At 44.0% G+C, this 22,054-nt stretch overlaps 1 protein-coding gene across 1 annotated transcript in view; it reads right to left on the bottom strand.

Annotated features, from left to right (window-relative positions):
* NOS1AP (nitric oxide synthase 1 adaptor protein) overlaps positions 1–3,645 on the bottom strand; it is a 76,714-nt gene extending 73,069 nt beyond the window's left edge. The window contains exons 1-2 of the mRNA XM_027099236.1: positions 3,604–3,645; positions 2,338–2,505 (exon numbers count right to left, since the gene is read on the bottom strand). Of these exons, the coding sequence (XP_026955037.1) occupies positions 2,338–2,505; positions 3,604–3,645 (210 nt within the window). The remainder of the gene's footprint in view (positions 1–2,337; positions 2,506–3,603) is intronic.
* Between the last annotated feature and the right edge of the window lie 18,409 nt (positions 3,646–22,054).

Genomic DNA, 22,054 nt, shown 5'->3' with positions numbered 1-22,054 from the left:
AATTGGAAAGAAGACATGGTCCCTGGCCCTAAAGGCTCGCAACCTACGGGGTAAACAGACAAATAACTATAATGCAATGCTATAGGAGCTATGATAGACCTATGTATGCATATAGTGTCATTCAAAATAGCTAACTTTGCTGGAAAGGGTCCATATCTAATACCCCTATGTATCCTACCCAGTTCCTTGAACATGGTTGACACAGTAAATATTTGTTAATGAGAACAGCAGAGCCTTTCTAGAACAATGCTTTAGGCTATTCCAACAAAGTTACTGGTATATATGAGAAACCACAAGAAACAGAGGCCCTTTAGGGTCCTTTTGTAGAAAAATCCTTTGGATGATTCAAGACTAATCTTCCTTATTCAGAAGCCCCTCCCTAGCAAATGGTGCAAGAGTGTGATTCCAATACTATGATAAATAATCATTATCATATACACAGGAAAGATCATTACTTGGGCCTAGTTGGGAGTTGAAGAAAATATATTGATTGAGAAACAACAAAGCAAAGCCAATTTTCTTAGTAGCTGGGTTCACACCACAAATACAACCTAAGATTCATATGGGAATTTGAGATTCATTATCTGTTAGCATCAGTTCAAGATAACAGCATTTTAGGGCTTCCCTGGTGGCGCAGTGGTTGAGAGTCCGCCTGCCGATGCAGGGGACACGGGGTCGTGCCCCGGTCCGGGAAGATCCCACATGCTGCGGAGCGGCTGGGCCCGCGAGCCATGGCCGCTGAGCCTGCGCGTCCGGAGCCTGTGCTCCGCAACGGGAGAGGCCACAACAGTGAGAGGCCCGCGTACCGCAAAAAAAAAAAAAAAAAAAAAGATAACAGCATTTTAGACACATTAATATAACCAAAAAGATTTTTTTTTTTAACATCTCAGTAAGAGATGATCACAATATATTTAGCTACTGCCTGCACTAGAATAGAGCACCTGAAGTTCAGAGGGACTGAAGAAGTCCTACTCATAAAGTTAGCAATTTCCACTGAGGCCTTTCTACACTTGTGAAGGCTCTCATCCTTGTTTTTTTTTTTTTTTAAATGGGAAGGTTGACAGACGAGAAAGAGGGAGAAGAATGTGATAGCCAGAAGTAACAAATGAGACTTCATTTGACCCAACTGCTAAGTACTTAGTTCTTCCTGATTTAATGACCATGATACACAAAACATGTTCATTTACCCAGCTAGCCAACAGCCAAAATCGTTGGAAACACACTACACGTACCAGGTGTCCAAGTGAGTGCTGAGCTTACAGAGATGGCCCCTGCCCTTAAAACATTCTCTGGAGAGCAGGGAGTCCCTGTAAACATGCTTCTCCCCACAGCCCGGAGGCATACCACCATTCAACAGTCACGGACAGGCTAGGCAAACAGAGGGGGCTTGGGGGCTGCTTTGGGAAGTGTTTAACCTCTGAGGTTCCCATCCTGCCTCAGAAGTTCAGGGGGCAGAAACACACAAACCTATTTGGCCTCTAGGGTCTGCTTTCTCTGTAGCCCAGAAGGTTCTCAAAAACCTGAATAAGCACAGGTGACCTATACAAACACATGCAAGCACCGAAAAGCACGGTGCAGAGTAATTGATCTGACAAGGGTAAAGTGCTCACCTAATCCAACTCTTCATTTTACAATTGAAGCTCCAAAAAGCAAAATAACTTGCTTAGAGCCACATAGTCAGAAAAAGAAGAGCCAGGACTACAACCCAGGTCTTCTCCTCTCAGCTGAGGGCTCCTTCCAGCATGCCACACTGACCCAGTGAAAAGCAACATGCTGGCCACGCTCTAGCCTTCCTGCAGGCTGAATAGCAGCAGTGGCTGGGTCTTGAGGGACTATTTAAATAGATGGGCTAAAGCAGCAATAACTGTAACAAGAGGACACAAGGACACACCATGGGGCCGGACGCCACCTCAGCTGGAACTGAGAGTTATTCCTGCAACAGAATGGGACAACTTCTGAGGAAGCCGCCTCTTATCCCCTCCCCCACTGAACCCTGCTACTTGTCCACACTTGAATTTAAAGCATTTCCCAAGATCAAGACTCAAAGGCAAGGGTTTCAAATGGGGGGAGGGGTCTGAATGCCAGGATGACAGGAGATGACCCTTGTCACTCACGGGATACGAGGACTGAGCAAGCCGAACAGCTGACTAGGCCTTGGGCCCCTGCCTCACCCTTTGCTCCAGCTGTAGCCTCTCAACACTATTGCTGGTCAAAGCAAACCACCTCACCAGGTAAGGGAAGGAGTCTGTCCAGAAGGTAGCCTAGAAAGAAAAGCTATCCCACGCCTACCTCCCCTCCTTCCCTCTTCACCAGAGTTTGTGGCTCAGAGTCACTTACCTTCTTCTTCTTCTTCAGAATCACTTTCACTCCGTCCACTGAAACCATAATGCTCACCTTCTTCTTCTTGATGTTTTTGGCTTTAAACTCATACTGCAAGTGAGAAGAGAACAAAGGGCACAGTCCAGTTAGATCACTGCATCTGCACAGCCCCAGAGAGCTCATGACCTGGAAAAGAGGGCCACAGATGGGTCTAGGGAGCTGATGCAGTTTCTGGGGACATCAAGCACCTCAGGGGATGTAAAAGCAGGCAGATGTCTGTAGGCAGGGGCTCGGCAATATTTGGGTTGGAACAGGGACTCTGAATGGTCACTGGTTTCACCACTCAGCTATCAGGTAGGGCCATGGGAATAGGACCTGATCCATTCTATCAAGATGAAAACAGAGCCTACTTTGAAAATCTCATGAGAAATCCAGAACCTTCCCTCGATAACTCATTCTGACATTTAATGACTTTCGTTGGCAGGCAAGTTTTCCTCGTGTCTACCCAAATGCTGCTGGGACTCTATTCCATCCTCAATGAAGATTAGGAAGAGCTGGCACCCATCTTCAAATCAGGGATTTTACATACTTAAAGATCATTATGCTATCTAAGTTATTCTCTGCAAGTTCAAGTCCCAAATTCTTTTATCTGTAGGTCAGTCTCCAAATCCACCCACAGCCCCATTAACCTACAATATTCTAGAGAGTATTCTAGAAAGGATCTGACTAATGATAGTTATAAGGGAGGGCATCACCTTACAAACCCTATATTCTAAATTTCTATTTGCAATCCTGAACAGGGCTGCTTCAACCACAACTACACTGCTGAGGGATGCTGGCTCTCATCCTCAACCCCAGATATTTTTCTATCATATTTGCTCACTCACGGCCATTTCTTAGGTTTGTGCAGATATTCAGAGTGGTGGAATCATTCTACACTTTCCTCACTGAACTTCATTCTGAGCGCGTACCCATTTCCATCTGGTTCCCGTCTTGGTATCACCACCTAGCAAACTTACCTGCCAAGCTCTCTAATCAAAGATCTGGCCTACAGATTAAAAAAATAACAATACAAGACCCGGGACCAAAATCTCTACTCCAACCTACAGGCTCTCTTCTCTGGGACCTTTTATACTCAAAACCCTTTCCCACCATGCCACCACCCAAGCTTATTTAGTAAGGCGTCCAGCTCCTTGCCTGGACATCTAAAACCTAACTATTTCTACTTGGTGTTTTGACAGATATGAACCTAATCCACCCTAACAAGATGAAAACGTAACCTACTTTGAAAGTCTCACGAGAAATCCAGAACTTTCCCTTGGCCATGCCATTTAATACTCTGATTTTAAGAACTCAGATTAGAGCTTCTTACCGTGTCTGTATTCTAGCCCTTCCACTGAGGTCTCAACTCATTTTCTTATTCTGTTGCAGAGTTACTGCTGATGCCCACTGGCTGTCAGCTTCTCAGAGACAAGGACATGACCTAGCTAACTGAGGTGAAACATTTCTCTTTACATCGTCAGGGCAGGTTCTGGTTTACTGCTGATCTGAGTTTCCAGGTGATGGCAACATACATCACTCCCCAGTCTGGTGGTCACTTCTCCCAGCCTCCCCATCACTCTATCCTGTCAACAGCTGTCCTTTTGACCAGCGATCCTGAAAGAAGAGCAAACCGCAGCAGCAGACACGTAGGAGAAAGAGAAGAAAACTTCAGCTTCAGACTCTGCTTCAGAGTCTGGGAACCCAAAGCCAATTAAGAGTGATACAATAAAAGAGAGCAAGTGTATCTGACAGGATGGGGAGAAGTGCTATCTGTGCTGGAGTCTGGCTTATAAGAGGGCCTCGGCCACGTAACAAATTTCTCTCTAGGTCAACGGTCGTAAGCTGGTGAAGGCTCGAGTTGTGTGACTGGCATGCACTTCAGGACACAGCTACGATTTGCGGTGTGTCCCCTGACTGCAGCATTCTGCTCAGGTGCACCACTAGATGAACTGAAATTACCCCTGGGTGGGAGAACTAGCACGAGGATCTGTCAGTTGGCTGACTTTGGCCTTGTGCCTGCTGGGAGAGGTGAACCAGCTCCATTTCCTGACCTCACCTGCATTTACCTCTGCTCACAGGCTTTCAATGAACACAGTCTTTCAGCTGTGCCTCCCTTAGGGACAAATCACTAAAATCATAGCTGCTTGTGCCGGTCGAAGGAGGGCAGAGAGGTGTGTTTTGATGAACTCAGGGGGGAGACAAGGGCTTAAGAGTCCAGGAAACACCCGGAGGTGGATAAAACCTGCCCTAGACAGGTCAATCCTTGCCTGTTTTATTGTCTTTGCTCTCTTCCAGCACGTCACTCTCACAAGCTCCACGCACTTCCTTCTTCCCTTTTTCCAGCAAAAAAGTCAAAGCAGTGAATACTAAGTACCTACCTCTGTGGGGCAGGATGTCACCTCCCAGCCCTGGTTTCAGAGAGCATATTGCCTGCTAAACCAGACCCTTAAATGTCTTATATTTCCAGGAAAATCTCGTAGCTGGCCATATCTCTTTCTTGTTTGGTCCACCACCCTATTGGTTTCATTCTCTCTGGGATCTTTTTAAAATCGGTATCCCCCGACCCAAGGCTCGCAAGAGACGCCCGACCAGCTCCTTGCGTGTGTATCTGAAACCTGAACTATTTCCACAGTTCGTGTTTTGACAGCGTTGGCCATGCCTGTAATACCCTGATCTTAAGAACTCCAAATGCAGCTAAACATTCTCTTTTAGCTGGAACTGGAAAACAGCCTCTAATTCGATCACTGTGTACATACTCCCAGGCGTCTCTTCTGTGGTGTGTGGGGCACAGTAACTACATGTTACTGTGAGAAGCATGACCAAACGATTGCATTATAATCTCAGTGACAGTGACAGTACAGGTGCTCCGCCTTACCACAGCTGGTGGAAGGCTCTTTGGAGTGCTTCAAAATGAAGAGGGCAGAAGAGGCATGAAATCGGCTTCTAGCCCCTGTTACAGCTACCAGTATGTACTACCTGACTGCTACTCAGAAGGCTCTTAGGTTCGACACACGTCGCACCTACTCCACCTGTCTGGTGGTCAGATGTCCCAAACCCTTTCCAACTGAAGAATAGGTACTCAAATGGTAGTTTTGTTGAAAACTAGGGAAATGAAATCAAGTGTCTGAAAAGGTTTAAATCTTTATTATCATAAAACCATTCATTTATATGGCAATTATATTTCACTTGGACAACCATGTTATTGTGCTTACTGTGGGGATGGAAAATGGATTTGGAACAGAGGAGATGTTGGGAGAGACTAGAACAGAGAAAAGAGACTCACAGAGACAAGCCCTCCTTTTTACCAGACTGTGCTGCTCCGAGGGGCAGGCGGGCCCAGGAGGAAGCATCTGTGTTCCTCAGGATAGGAATCTAGTCTGCCCAGGCTTTGCTAGGGGCTGAAGAACAAACAGGACTGCTGATGCCACCGTCTGTGGCCCAGGCCCGCCTCCCACAAAGCCCATGCCAGCTCTGGAGTCTGTGCCAACAGGCCTGGCTCTTCCCCCAACATGGCCAGACTGACCTGATATATTTGCTTTGCTAGTCAGAGCCCCACCAGCAAGGACAGATTAAACCTTACAGGACCTGACCTTGTAGGGAACGAAACAATACAAGCCCTGGAACACTAACCACTGACTAGAAAGACCAAATGTCTAGGGTTCATAAACAGAGCCTTGGGACCCTGCATGGGAATAGCAGCCCTGGAACTCAGAGTGCTCTGCCAACCAATGAGGCCCATGAAGGGGAAACTGGGTAGAGGGAGGGGTTCAGATCCAGCAGGAGCCAGGAGTAAACACTCCACCAGAACACTGGCGGGAAGTCAGAGAGCTGCCAACAGAACAGGATATCTCTGATACCCCAATGCTTCCCTGTCCCCAACTCCCAGAACTACCTCCTAATCTTGTGTGTCTCCAGTTTCAGCCACAGGGTGTCCAAGAAGGGGAAGCAGGAGGTCTGTAACAGGGAAGTGAGTTAATGAAGGGACTGGCCCAGCCCTGGGCTTGAGGCTGTACTGCAGAAATAGAAGCAACAGAATCACTTTCTCAGTAGTCAGGAAGGTTGGGGCTGTATACACACACGTACGTGCACACACACACACACACACACACACATACACACACACACCCTCTTAACAGTCTATTTTCACAATAATGTCTAGCTCCCTGAAGAATCTAGTTTTTTTTTAAAATAAGGATCCTTGGTTCCTCAATTACCTTGTCTACAAACAACTTACCGAGTGATTGCACTCTCTCACCAGCTACGTAGGAAGCTGGTCCTCTCACTCGTCTCCATAAAATTTCTTTTGCCTAGCTCCTTCCCACTGTCCCCACAATGCTTAGTTATGAATCAAGATGCTCAGAGGCTACTTTATCAAGAGAGGAGATTTAGTTTGCAAACGCAGTTAGTGATGCTCTTGCTTGGTAAGTCCCCGGCTTATAATCATCTGTGTTCACCACCTTTCCAGAGTTAAGTCTTTGGAGGCTTTGCTTCCTGTTCATGAGCACAGGAAATTTAAAAGTGAATTCTACTAGTGCCATTGGGTATTTTAATCATATTCTGCCCATAGTCTTGTTTTCAAGAGTGCAAACACATCTCCACAACAAAACTGTAAGCACCTCAACCAAAGGCACCGTCTTAACAAGGGTTTGTAAGAAATCATTTTGCACTTAACATGTGAAAGTTTAACAGCTTAGGTAATAAGATACAAAATCTGAGTAGGTCCATATTCAGAGCATATTCACAACAGCCCAAAGGTGGAGGCAACTCCAGTGTCCACTGACGGATGAACAGATAAACAAAATGTGTTAGAGACATACAATAGGATTTACTCAGCCTCAGAAAGGAGATTCTGGCACGTGCTACAACATGGATGTAGCTTGAAGACATTATGTTAAGTGATGTTTATGTTAAGCTGGAACAAACAGACAAATATTACATGATTCCACTGACATGAGGTACCTAAGAACAGTCAGATTCAGAGACGGAAAGCAGAATGGTGGTCTTCAGGGGCTCGGGGAGGGGACAGAGTGAGGAGTTAGCATTTAATGAGTACAGATTTTCAGTTTTGGAAGATGAAAAGATCTGGAGACGGACAGTGGCGGTGCCTGTACAACAATATAAATGCTGTATGTAGGTGTCACAGAACTATACATTTAAGAATGGCTGACATGGAAGATTTTATGTAATGTATATTTTGCCACAATAAAAGATAAAAATCTGAAGACACCGTAACAGACACATTTCTTTTCACGGCAAGTCCCCTTAAATTCTGCTTGCAAAAGGGTATTGCCGTTACTCTCCCACGTGCAAGTCAAACATGTCATACTTTTCCACACTTCCATGTAATTGCATTTGCTAATGTGTATGCCCAGAATGCCCTCTCCCCCCCGCAATCTGCTTATTCTTAAAATATCTACTTAGTCTTCTCCACAGAGAAGCCTTGCAGGTCAACGCCCCGTTCCCGTATGCTCCCACGGAACTGCACCACCCACTTCGTTGCTACAGCAATATACGAGCCTCCACTATCACTCACCGTTGATTGGTTGTGTATTTCCCCACTAGGCCATGCCCTCCTTGAGAGCAAGAAAAATGACTTACACATATCTGCAACCCAAGAATATAGCACCAGGACACAGGAGGGTGACCAATGAATGTCAAATAAATTAATGAACACAGTGGTTAAATCAATTACATAAATTAATTGACTGGTTATTCACAGAGCCTGAGAAAACATGACACTGTCCACAAAGGTATAATAAAATAAATGCCCCATAAGTTAATTAATTAACAACTTAAGTTATTAAAACCTAGATTCCATTTCATGGGCATAAGGACTTTAAGAAGATCTGGCTTTAATTATTCCAAACTCCACAGCACACTGATAAGTACCTTATCTTCTGCTTGATCCATACTTCATTAAATGAAGTAATTTAGAGCTTCCTTCACTGGTCAAGGCTATTCTCAATCATCTCATGGCACAGTTAGAGGTAAGAAATCAGGGGGATGGTCATGCACATGAGCCTCTGTTCTCCGGGCTACCCAGCTTCCCTAAGTTCCAGCTCCTATGGAGCCAGATTCTGAAGGACAGGGCACCCAAGAGCCATGGCAGTCCCTGACATTGCTGTGTGGCTCAGTGACTTGTACTGTTCATTCCTATGAAACCTAAGAAATGCAAGACAAAGACCAAAGTGGGTACTGAATCCAAATTCTAGAATATCTGAGGCTTCTTGGGAATACCAGGTAGAGACATTTAGTTCCTATCTATCAACCTCAAGCCCAGCGTAACTTATTTCAGCAACAGACGTATCACTGAAAGTTGGGCATAAATAAAATCTCCATAAACTGCACACTACTTAAAAGGAAGCAGAGGAGCTACTTTTTTTTAAAAAAAGGAATATTCATTGTCATTGTAACATAAATGTAGAATTTAAGTATTTACCCAGCTCTGTAGACCAGGGGATCTGAAACTTGTTTTAAATTCCACTCGGGATTCCTGATAAAATGGCAGAATCCCAGACCCAGGCCTCAGAGATGCTCATTCAGCAGATCTGGGATAGGGCCATAAGATGGCATTGTTTTTGTTTGTTTCTTTGTTTGTTTTAACATCTTTATTGGCGTATAACTGCTTTACAATGGTGTGTTAGTTTCTGCTTTATAACAAAGTGAATCAGCTATACATATACATATATCCCCATATCCCCTCCCTCTTGCATCTCCCTCCTACCCTCCATATCCCACCCCTCTAGGTGGTCACAAAGCACCGAGCTGATCCATGTGCCATGCGGCTGCTTCCCACTAGCTATCTATTTTACATTTCGTAGTATATATAAGTCCATGCCACTCTCTCACTTCGTCCCAGCTTACCCTTCCCCCGCCCTGTGTCCTCAAGTTCATTCTCAACATCTGCATCTTTATTCCTGTCCTGCCCCTAGGCTCTTCAGAACCTTTTTTTTTTAGATTCCATATATATGTGTTAGCATACGGTATTTGTTTTTCTCTTTCTGACTTCACTGTGTATGACAGACTCTAGGTCCATCCACCTCACTACAAATAACTCAATTTCATTTCTTTTTATGCTGAGTAATACTCCATTGTATATATGTGCCACATCTTCTTTATCCATTCATCTGTCGATGGACATTTGGGTTGCTTCCATGTCCTGGGTATTGTAAATAGAGCTGCAATGAACATTGTGGTACATGACTCTTTTTGAATTATGGTCTTCTCAGGGTATATGCCCAGTAGTGGGATTGCTGGGTCATATGGTAGTTCTATTTTTAGCTTTTTAAGGAACCTCCATACTGTTCTCCATAGTGGCTGTATCAATTTACATTCCCACCAACAGTGCAAGAGGGTTCCCTTTCCTCCACACCCTCTCCAGCATTTATTGTTTATAGACTTTTTTGATGATGGCCATTCTGACTGGTATGAGGTGATACCTCACTGTAGTTTTGATTTGCATTTCTCTAATGATTAATGATGTTGAGCATCCTTTCATGTGTTTGTTGGCAATCTGTATATCTTCTTTGGAGAAATGTCTATTTAGATCTTCTGCCCATTTTCGGATTGGGTTTTTTTTTGATATTGAGCTGCATGAGCTGCTTATATATTTTGGAAATTAATCCTTTGTCAGTTGCTTTGTTTGCAAATATTTTCTCCCATTCTGAGGGTTGCCTTTTCCTCTTGTTTATGGATTCCTTTGCTGTGCAAAAGTTTTTAAGTTTCATTAGGTCACATTTGTTTATTTTTGTTTTTATTTCCATTTCTCTAGGAGGTGGGTCAAAAAGGATCTTGCTGTGATTTATGTCATAGAGTTTTCTACCTATGTTTTCCTCTAAGAGTTTTATAGTGTCTGGCTTTACGTTTAGGTCTTTAATCCATTCTGAGTTTATTTTTGTGTATGGTGTTAGGGAGTGTTCTAATCTCATTCTTTTACATGTAGCTGCCCAATTTTCCCAGCACCACTTATTGAAGAGGCTGTCTTTTCTCCACTGTATATTCTTGCCTCCTTGACCAAAAATAAGGTGACCATAGGTGTGTGGGTTAATCTCTGGGCTTTCTATCCTGTTCCATTGACCTATATTTCTGTTTTTGTGCCAGTACTGTACTGTCTTGATTACTGTAGCTTTGTAGTATAGTCTGAAGTCCAGGAGCCAGACTCCTCCAGCTCCATTTTTCTTTCACAAGATTGCTTTGGCTATTCGGGGTCTTTTGTGTTTCCATACAAATTGTGAATTTTTTTGTTATAGTTCTGTGAAAAATGCCAGTGGTAGTTTGATAGGGATTGCATTGAATCTATAGATTGCTTTGGGTAGTAGAGTCATTTTCACAATGTTGATTCTTCCAATCCAAGAACATGGTATATCTCTCCATCTGTTTGTATCATCTTTAATTTCTTTCATCAGTGTCTTATAGTTTTCTGCATACAGATCTTTTGTCTCCTTAGGTAGGTTTATTCCTAGGTATTTTATTCTTTTTGTTGCAATGGTAAATGGCAGTGTTTCCTTAATTTCTCTTTTGGATTTTTCATTATTAGTGTATAGGAATGCAAGAGATTTCTGTGCATTAATTTTGTCTCCTGCTACTTTAGCAAATTCATTGATTAGCTCTAGTAGTTTTCTGGTAGCATCTTTACAATTCTCTACATGTAGTATCATGTCATCTGCAAACAGTGACAGTTTTACTTCTCTTCCGATTTGGATTCCTTTTATTTCTTGCTCTTCTCTGATTGCTGTGGCTAAAACTTCCAGAACTATGTTGAATAATAGTGGTGAGGGTGGTATGCCACATCTTTAACCATTCATCGATGGACACTGAGGTTGTTTCCATATCTTGGTTATTGTAAATAATGCTACTATGAACATAGGAATACATACATCTTCTTGAATTAGTGTTTTCATTTTCTTCAGATAAATACCCAGAGGTGTAACAGCTGGATCATATGGTAGTTCTATTTTTAGTTTTTTGAGGAACTGCCATACTGTTTTCCATAGTGACTGCACCAACTTACATTCCCACAAACATGAGGTTTGCATGAGGGTTCCCTTTTCTCCACATCCTCCCCATCACTTATTTCTTGTCTTTTTGATAACAGTCATTCTGACAGGTGTGAGGTGATATCTCATTGTGGTTTTGATTTGCATTTCCCTGATGATGTGATGTGGAGCATTTTTTCACGTGCCCATTGGCCATCTGTATGCCTTCTTTGGAAAAACGTTTATTCAAGTCCTCTGCCCGTTTTTAATTGGCTTGTTTGCTTTCTTGATATGGAGTTATATGAGTTTCTTAAATATAATTTGGATATCAACCCCTTATCAAATATATTGTTTGTAAATATCTTCTCCCATTCAGTAGGTGAATTTTGTTGGTTTCCTTCCCTCTGCAAAAGCTTCTGAACTATTTCAACAAAAAGTTAGAGGAATCGTTGTGTTTGAAATGTTTGGGACCACAAATGTTGATCAGATATTTCATCTTATGGATGAAGAAGTCACTGCCCGAAGATGGTAAAAAAGTTCCCCAGGTTCATTGGCGGAAAACCCAAGCCTGGAACCCACATCTTCTGACTCTTAGTCCTGTTCTCAACATCTGTTCCCTACAGCCCCAGCACCCCACAAGCCCAGAATCCTGGCTCCAGCAAATAACAATTATTCATTCATTCCTCCTTTCATTCAGTACATGTGTAATGAGCTCTCTGGTATGCAGGCAACTCCATCTTATAACAGGAAGCAAGAAGAGGAGGAAGAACTTTCTGGAAATTAACTTCATAGGATCTGGAATATTCTCAGACCACTCAGTGGAAAGCATACAATCTCCTCCCACCCCAAATTCTTTCTGGTACTAATCGCACTGGCCGCCCTCATTTCCTTTGTTGCTTCCCACCCTGTTCCACACCCAAGGACAATATCAACGACCTGGGAAGGGCACAGAATGCCAGCGAGGTCAGAAAAACATGGCAAAGGGGCCCTCTGAACATAAGGAGGCCTTCAGGGCGGGAAATATCCAAGTTCGTTGCTGTTTGGAACACTGAGAAGCAGGGAGAGAGGTTCATCCAAACACAGATGTTCTGTGGGAAGGAGGCATTTTCAGTGTGGAGACATCGGCATGATGGTAGAGGGCAAATTAAACAGGCCCTGGGATGACGCAGCGGCAGACTCAACTGCAGGCAATTTCGGGCTGTGTACTCAAGGGAGCCTCTGAGTGGCGGTTGCTCCCTATAGAGAGGAGACGAGACAGGCCCTGGAATACAGCCATCACTTTTTCTGACTGAGAGCATGTTGACAGGTCACGGGGAGCTGAACAACAAACCACATGATTAAGGGGCCCAAAGGGGTGACTGATGAAGGTAAGTACCACGACTAATAACAATCCACTGCTTTCAGGTTGCTTTTGCCTCCGCTAGTTCTTGCAGCCCATTAAAAACATGCATTAGAACCTTCTCCCTTTCAGTAAAAATAGAGGCATAGGTGGGTGAAAAGCAGAAAATAAAACAAAACAAACCCCGACTGTGACCAATTCTATCCTTCTCCTCTAATATCTAACCCAGACCCTCCTCTAAATGGTTAACACGGTATCTCATGTAAGTAGAAAGAGAAGGGACATTAAAATCATCTTCCAGAGGAAGACAAATAAAAAGACACAACAATGCTTAAACAGTGTAACTCGTATCTACACACACACATACACACACACACCATCCCCTAGAAGGAGCAAGCACCTGCCCGTATTTAGTAGAGTCATGCATGAAGAATTTAAGGTTGCCTCAGACCAAAAATGGTAGGAGACAAATAATGAATCCTTCTGTCTTTCTAAGGCTGGATTTACCTCTCTTTAAAAGAAGGCAATCCATCATGTTTTGTGACTTCCCTGCATCCCTCACCATCCACCATGCACAGCCCCACACTCACCTCGCAGTTAAATGAAACAGCTCACATCAAGCATTACGAAGTCCCCTGAAGGAGCCACACTGGACAGTGCTGCTACTTCACGTCAAGCATTTGCACTCTTAGCTGTGTGACCCTGGGCACCTAACCTCTCTGGGTATTACTATTCTCTTTGGCGAGGTAAGGGTACTGGGTTAGATTGTATCTGAGAACCTCGCCAGTTCTAAATGTGATTCAAGTTAACACAAAGCTCACAGCCCTTGTAGGAAGAGTGTGATGGGCAGGCCCACTTGAAGAAGGAAGGGGAGAAGGTATAATAAAAAGGAATTGAGGGTGTTTGGCCAGGCCAGGCTGATCCCAGAAGCAGAGGTAGGGAATGGGAGGGGGAAAGGATGCACACAGATGGGGAAGGGTTCTCAACTGGAAAATAAATTATTAAGAGTTTTGCATAGAAAGGAGAAGGGAGTTACATTCTTTAAGGTTTTGAAAACACTGAAAAGCAGAGGGGCAGATGTTGAACATAATCTTGGCACCAGCACTGAGGATTCCAAAAGGAGAGAGACTGGAAATGGGAAACCTAGGAAAGACCAGGAACATATATCAAGTACTGGGTCGTAAGAATAAAGAAAATGTCCGGATGAGATCACTGTATGGACTGAGAACCAGGATAAGGAAATCATCTCTAAATCCCATGCCTGGAAAAAGTAGCAATGCTCTCAACAATGACAGCATAGGTGAGCACAGAAGATGTGTTATACATCAGAAAAGTCTACATTGTACTGGAGAATCTGGGCATAGGAATTAGAGGGGAATTTAGAGGTTACGTAGGCGTTCATATGGGACCCCCTTTCCTAGCCTCTCCCAAGTCTTTGATCCGTTCAACCTCTCTCCCTTAGTTTAGATCCAGCAGCACAATGAGAAAGAGATGAGAAGACTTGGATAACCTGTGCTTGCACTCATCCATTAGGGTCGTAAGAGTTTCCAGGTTTAAGCGGGGAAACAATGGGAAGACCACAGTGCACACAGAGGAACAGATGGCTGCCATGCACGTTCATGGTATAAGGTATAAAGGAAGTCATTCTTGGCAGACACTGAAGAAACTATTTGAGGAGGAGAAGAAAAACAATAAAATCAGACTTGGGAGGGCTCTTAGAAGTAACAGTGTTGTCCCTGTCAAGCGGTCCTTCAGGCTAAAAGAATTCTGGCAGCTGTGTTTGAAAAGTAGTTTCTTACTATGAATTGAAATGTACTCACAGCAGCTTCCACTTATGATTCTCTAAAGCAGTGCTTCTCAAGCTTTAAGGTCCATGTGAATCACCTGAGGATCTTGCTAAGTTACAGATTCTGTGGGTCAGGGGGTGGGGGTGGGTTCAGAGGTGGGGGGTGCAGGAGGGAAGTCCTGCCTTCCTAACAAGTTCCCAGGTGATGCTGACACTTTTTTTTTTTTTTTGCAGTACGCGGGCCTCTCACTGCCGTGGCCTCTCCCGTTGCGGAGCACAGGCTCCAGACGCGCAGGCCCAGCGGCCACGGCTCACGGGCCCAGCCGCTACACGGCACGTAGGATCCTCCCGGACCGGGGCACGAACCCGCGTCCCCTGCATCGGCAGGCGGACTCTCAACCACTGCGCCACCAGGGAAGCCCGATGCTGACACTTTTGATCCATGGACCACACTTTGAGTAGCAAGGTTCTAGGGCCAGAGTATATAAGTCCAAAAGATACTTGGACATGCTAGCTGTTTGAGCTAATGACCTCTAAGGTTTTCTTCAGCGTTAATATTCCATGATTCCTACCAATTGTATACGCCAATATTCTGGGTTACATCAAAACTGAGACAGGGTGTTACTTATTGAGAGCTACCTTAAGATAGCCCAAAATCAAACTCTAATATACAAATGATAAAAAAAAACATTATGAAGAGCACAAGATCCCAAACTGGAATGGAATCTGAAGAGTTACTGACTTGTTTCCTAGCAGAATAACTTCCTCCTGTCAGTAGGTGGCAATATTTCCTCGGGGTCTAAAGAACTGCAAAGTGGAATGAAGGTTCTCAACTGTGGCTATACACTGGGAACACCTGGGAAACTTAAGAAATCCTGGCATCTCCATCCCACCCCAGAAATTGGCTTAATTGGTCTGGAGTCCAGACCAGGTGATTCTTATGGACCTTAAAGGTGCAGCTAAGGCTGAGGACCAGTAAAGTCAAGTGTAGCAGATACAGAGAAACAAAGAGTCCAGGAGGGGTAAGAGGTAAATGCTGGTCATCACATCACCCCTAAGTCCCTGAGCCTCCCCCTCCCACATCAGGACTGACTCAGATACACCACATAATCTCCACTCAGTCTCACCTTTCCTTTAAGCCCATCACCACTGGGTTATTCCAAGGCTGCACCAGATTTTACTTCCTCCAAATTCCTATGATGATACTGGATCAAAAGATGCTAGGATGGTTTATGTAGTTAAAGCACTGTTCTTGCTTGTTTTCTACAAGATTCAGTTGGTTGTTTTTTTTTACGGTACGCAGGCCTCTCACTGTTGTGGCCTCTCCCGCTGTGGAGCACAGGCTCCGGACGCGCAGGCTCAGCGGCCATGGCTCACGGGCCCAGCCACTCCGTGGCATGTGGGATCTTCCCGGACCGGGACACGAACCCGTGCCCCCTGCATCGGCAGGCAGACTCAACCACTGCACCACCAGGGAAGCCCCAAGAGTCAGTTTTAACCTCAGCAAAGTGCCCTACCCCGAAACTCATCCCCAGTACCAGCCTCAACTCCATGAGCTGGCAACACTTTTCTGTACAGGGCAAGGGCGTAAATATTTTATGCTTTGAGGGCCATACAGTCTCTGTTCCAACTATTCAACTCTGCCACTGTAGCATAAAAGCATCCATAGGCAATATATAAGTCAGTGGCTATAGGCAGTGGGCTGGATTTGATCCATAAGCCATAGTTCAGCAACCCCTGCTTTACCCCACCTGAGTTTCTTCTGAATTTTCTGTCTCCTCCCTATGACATCATGTTCAGGTACCAAGCACAACGACTGAGACACCCACAGTCCAGGAATGAGACCACTGCATGGAGAATGGAAACTATATGAGGGGGCCTTGGGAGGCAGGTAAGATTTGAAACACGGACCTATTCTGACTATTCAAAAATGAGGACAAAAAGAGGGAGAAGAAACCCCTTATACTGAGAACTGCAAAACCGCCAGACTTCTGACATGGGGATTCTTTTCCCATGAAGCAACAATCCGTAATCTGAGGCTGATTCTCATCACTTGCAATGGAAATCTAAAGTCAAACTTGTCAGGAAAAGACAATGAACTACCGGGAGTGAGCTAGGACCAGACTAGGCCAGCAGAGGAACTGTGACATAAACCTCACACCTTAGGCAAACATTAATGCAAAATAAATCACAAGTTTAAATGTGAACCTATAAAACTTTTAGAACAGAAGGAAATTTTCACGACCCAGGGTTATAGAGAATTCTTAGACATGACACCCAAAGCATGGTCAAAGAAAACTGATAAATTTCATCAAAATGTAAAACTTTTTCTCTGCGGAAGCCAATTTGAAGTGAGTAAAAAGACAAGCTAAACACTGGGAGAAGATATTTGCAAATTACACAGCTGACCAAAAATAAACCCAGAACATACAAAGGACTCTCAAAACGCAACAATAAAAAACCACCCAAATACAAATTGGGCAAAGGACTTGGACAGAACTTGATCAGAGGCTATATGGAAGGCAAATCATCGCATGAGAAGAAGCCAACGAGGTCTGGTAGTTGGTTCAGTGTTGCTGTGTGACAGGAAGAATTGGGGCTGCAGCGAGACTCCTGCCTAGGAAACTAGGCTGGAAGATGATTTGTGCACATTGGAACCCCTGAAGTCTGCATCGTGAGTCTCAGGGCCTACTGAGACATGTCCAGACCTCATTACAGCTCCCGCAGACAACAGGATATCCCCCCAAGTCTGCAATAATGGCCTGCCGCGCAAAGGTGTTCAACAGCCATTAGGCAAGTGCAAATTAAAACCACAGTGGGATTCCACCGTGTACCCATTAGAATAGCTAAATTAGAAAATACTACCACCACCAAGCACTGGTGAGGATGTAGAGCAACTGGACCCCTCGTACACTGCCGACGGGAATGTAAAATAGCACAACCGTTCCGGAAAACTGTTCTGAAGTTTCTCATAAACATACACTTACCATATGCCCAACAATACCTCAGCTAGGTACCTACCCTAGAGAAAGAAAAACTTCCGTTCACACAAACACCTGTATATGAATGTTTAGCAGCTCAATTTATAATTGCCAAATTTAGAAACAACCAAATACCCTTCAAACAGGTGAACAGATAAACTGTGGTACATCTATATAATGAAATACTACTGAAAAATATAAGGAAAACAGGGCTTCCCTGGTGGCGCAGTGGTTGAGAGTCCGCCTGCCGATGCAGGAGACACGGGTTCGTGCCCCGGTCTGGGAAGATCCCACATGCCGCGGAGCGGCTGGGCCCGTGAGCCATGGCCGCTGAGCCTGCGCGTCCGGAGCCTGTGCTCCGCAACGGGAGAGGCGACGGCAGTGAGAGGCCCGCGTACCGAAAAAAAATAATAATTATAAGGAAAACAGGTACTTCATGTGTGATGTAGTGTTGCTCTAAAAAATTACAGGTAAATTGGTTGGAATGTAAAAGAAATGAATATATATAAATGAATCAACTATTGATACGCACAAAACTTGAAAGTACTGCAGACATTAATGCTGAATGAAAGAAGCCAGTCTCCTAAGATTACATATTGTAAGAGTCCAGTTATATAACATTCTCAGAAAGGCAAAACTATAGTTATAGTGACAGAGAACAAATCAGGATAGTTGCCAGGAGTAGGGGTGGAAGAGGGCATGACTGACCACAAAGGGATAGTGCAAAGGAGATCTTAGGGGTGATGGAATAGTGCTGTATCCTAATTGTGGTGGTGGTGACACAAATCTATACATGAACTGAAATTCATAAAACTACAGTTTAAAATCTATTTGACCCTGTTAACGTAAAACAATAAATTAAAATGGTTAGGGCTGGATGAAACATCAGGATGGGGGATGCATCCCTACCTCCTCCTCAGGAGTCTCCCACTCCTCCAGGGTTGGTACAGACTGAATGTAAGAAGCACTGTCCCCACCGAAGTGCAAACTAGACAATTCGGACCCTCTGCCTCCCAGGCCAAGGGCAGGGGCTTCCAGCGGTGGCCTACAGTACCAGCCCGTCCAGGAGAACCTCATATTGCCTAAGGAGAGGAGGGAAGTCTTCCCAGCCACAGAGTTCCTTCCAGCCTATACACAGCCAGTACAGGTGCTGCCTGAATCACTGCACTGGGGCAATGGACACCCTTAAGGTCATCCGACGGCTGTTTCCAAGCCTGCTCAACCATGGCAACTCAGCCCCTACGGGAGGCCATTATTCCAGACTTGGGGGGATATCCTATTGCCTCAGAGAGCTGTGACCAGGCCTGGATATGCCTCTTCAGGCCCTAGAATTCAAGATCAAATTACAACGTTCCCAGGGGCAGAAATCATTTTTCAGCCTAGTTTCCTAGGCAGGAATCGCACCCCAGTCTCAGGTGTACTGTCACACAGCAGCATTGAGCCTACCACCCTGTTGGTTTCTGAACACCTCTGCCTGTCTCTGAATCCACGCTAAGCAAAGCCTAACAAACGTGCGTCTCAGACCAAAAGACAAGCTGAATAATAATGAATGCATGCCCTGAGCACCCAATGGAGGCAAGGCCTGCAGGGGAGCAGCTGATGAAATCATCCGGCGATAGTCAGCTTGAAAGGAAGGCGGAATCCAGTGTGTTCCGTTCTTCTTCACACCATCCCGATCGAAGGTCTCTCGTCATGCTGCCGCCTCTCTGGGTTTGTTTCTCCTTCTCAGAGGATCAGACGTCTGTGCTTCACTCCCTGCACAGAGCCTTGAGTGGACATGGAAAATCTACGTGGTTGGCGGCATCCCCGGCTTTGGCCAGCCATGCTGGGATGCGTGCTGCAGAATTCCCTTCCTGTTCTGCACACACGCTGCAAGTGGGAAAGGCACTGTCACGAGGAATCAAGAAAGTCCTCAGTACAAGAGGGAAACAGGGAGCGGGTGGTCATTACTACTGACCTGAGAGCTAAGTTCGTGCCCTTGGAATCAGCAAGGCTGAGCCGGTGTCTCCTATGTATGTCCGAAGGCTGCTTCCTCTCTCCCACTCTATCATAATATTACTGCTGCTAGGATACTACTCTAACTCACAGAATTTAGTCTTGTACACAGTAGTCTTTGATACATTTCAGAGCACTATTACACGTATTATTCTATTTAACCTTGGCCAGCACTCACCAACTCGGCCCTTGTATCTTTTCTTCCTTTCTCCCCTGAAGTTATTTCAGCCACACATACCTTGCTCCTTAGTCAGAAAAAGTAAACACTCTCAGTGGACTACCGAGGGGGGGTTCTAAGGATCATGCTGTGGGGTGAGGGGGCACAAAAGCTGCACCCTGCCGCCATCCTAATCTTCCTGTAACACTATGTTAAAAGGTTCTGATCAAAAATTTTCTATAACAACTCACCGGCTAAACAAGAAGCTCAAAATGGATAGCCAACACTTTTTATCAACTGACCCCAAGTGGTCAGTTGTCTTTCTCCCACCAAGCTGCTCCCTGAAACCTGTGGTTTCTAAACTTTATTCCTCAGAGCCCTGTGTCTGGCGAGAGAGCCTCAAAGACCCCCCAGTGTGGAGCTGAGAAATCACACAGGCAGAAATGGGCGAGCACTCTCCACCTGCATCCGGCTTTATCCAGAAGCTACAGTTCTCATGTTTAATATGTTGGAGTTCCACATAATATTCTGCTTAACAAAAGGGGTCTTGACTTTAAAAAAGAAAAATTTGAAAATCACTGACCTCTATGAAATACCATGTTGCAACAGTTTAACTGCACCGCACTTTATTCACTGTACGTCCTAAAGATACTTGGATTTTCTCATGTCTGCACTGTTACTCATGCAATTATTACCTTATAACTCCTTGCTTGTTTCCTTCATCTATCCAAAGCATTCCCATAAGTTATATTTCAAATATCACTTCATAAAAACCTCCCCTGACAATCATAAACTAAAGGAATTTCTTCCAAACTGCTATGGCAATTAGCACTCAGGGGACTGATTTTATAATGCTATATATAAAACCCATCTAATACTCTTAACTTAGAACATGGTTCTTTTCCATCTTCTCAACCAAAATGTAAGTTCTTGGAAAACAGGAGCTATATAGGTTCCGCTTTATATCCTCTTTAGCAACTATCATTGGATTTCCAGCCAAATATAAGGACTTGATCCGACAATCGCTCTGGCTGCTGTGTCAAGAATATTAGAAGGCAAGTGAGGAAGCACAGAACTCGTAAAGGAGGCTAACTGCCCGGTGAAGTGAGAAAGTGACAAGAAATAACACTACCCCATACATAGAGGCAAATGGATCCCAGGCAGGAGGAATACCACCAATGGACAGGTTTTTGGCTAGTTGCCATTTAATTTTGGAGGAAGACAGTCTTCCAAATATGGCCATTGTTCCCCTTCGATTTATTTTTCCTTTTAAAATACATGGTTGTTTTAATGGCTATGATAAAGGATAGTCATGGCATCATAAACTCTCAGGATTGTAGGTTAAACCCCCTCGGGCACTTAGCCCAACACTTTGAAAAGTTACTTCAGTTTAGGAAACAGACTCAGCCTGTTTGAGTCTGTTGAGTTTTCCTAAGAGCTTAACATCTTTTAGGAAATCAGGCTACTGAGTGGACCAGAAAATTGTTCTCTTTCCTACTTTTTCAAAAGAAAATTGGAAAAAAAAACCCAAACAACAGTATCTATAGCCCTTAGAAAACTATCTCAAATCGTCTTCGTTTTGTAGCAATCATCACATTCTGAGCCCAAATCAAAGTATCTTCTATGACTAAGTTACATAATAATATGTCATTTAAACAATTTCTTTCCTTGGAATAATTGTGCCCCTCCTCGCCAAAAGAACTATTTTTCTCCAGTCTAAAAGGAGCTGAGTTCCTTTTATTTCTTCCCAACCCTTTTTTAATCAGGATGATACTTGGTTGCAACCAATTAGATTCAGATCACTGCTCAAAAATGAACACTGATTTTTTAAACTTGAATGAGTTTATGTTCATTCTAGTTTCCAAAATATCAGCTATTATCTTTTTAAAAATGTTTCAAATTATTTCTCAAAAAGGTAGAAAAAAGCTTCCTCATTTCATATTTCTGTATCCCTTAACTCCTCCTCCAGTCACTACAAAGAATAAAAATAAATCCAACTTTAAAAACAGGGACATTTTATTTGATAATGAATAATTAAGATAACCAAGGAACTGTCAGGTCTATTTTGCCATAAGAAATTGACTGCAAGGTTCCCAAACTCAATGATCTTAAAAGACAGAACATGAGTCTTCCTCAAGTGATACGCTATGGCCCCTTCTAAAATGGAAAGGGGCAGCCATAGAGAAGAGTTACAGCACAGCTACCTCTGGAGAAGGAACTGATCCTTGAGGTGCCTTAGTTTGCCTGGATGTGCCTTGAACACTCAGTGAGTCCTTTTTATTTTCACTGTGCTGATTATTCAGTGGGTCCTTTCAATCTGAAAAACTTAAATCAACTTGGAAATTTTTCTTGTATTGCTTCTTTGACAATTTCCTATTTGTTTTTTTCTGTTCCGTTTTAAAACCCATATTTGTCAGATGTTAGACTTCCCAGACTGATTCTCTGAATTACTAATCTTTT

This window comes from Aethalodelphis obliquidens, unplaced genomic scaffold, assembly GCF_003676395.1.
Source record: "Aethalodelphis obliquidens isolate GAN/ISIS:26980383/991018 unplaced genomic scaffold, ASM367639v1 scaffold130, whole genome shotgun sequence".
In the NCBI taxonomy this organism is placed as follows: domain Eukaryota; kingdom Metazoa; phylum Chordata; class Mammalia; order Artiodactyla; family Delphinidae; genus Aethalodelphis; species Aethalodelphis obliquidens.
The sequence above is the reverse complement of the archived record's forward strand: the minus strand, read 5'-3'. Positions and strand labels throughout refer to the sequence as shown.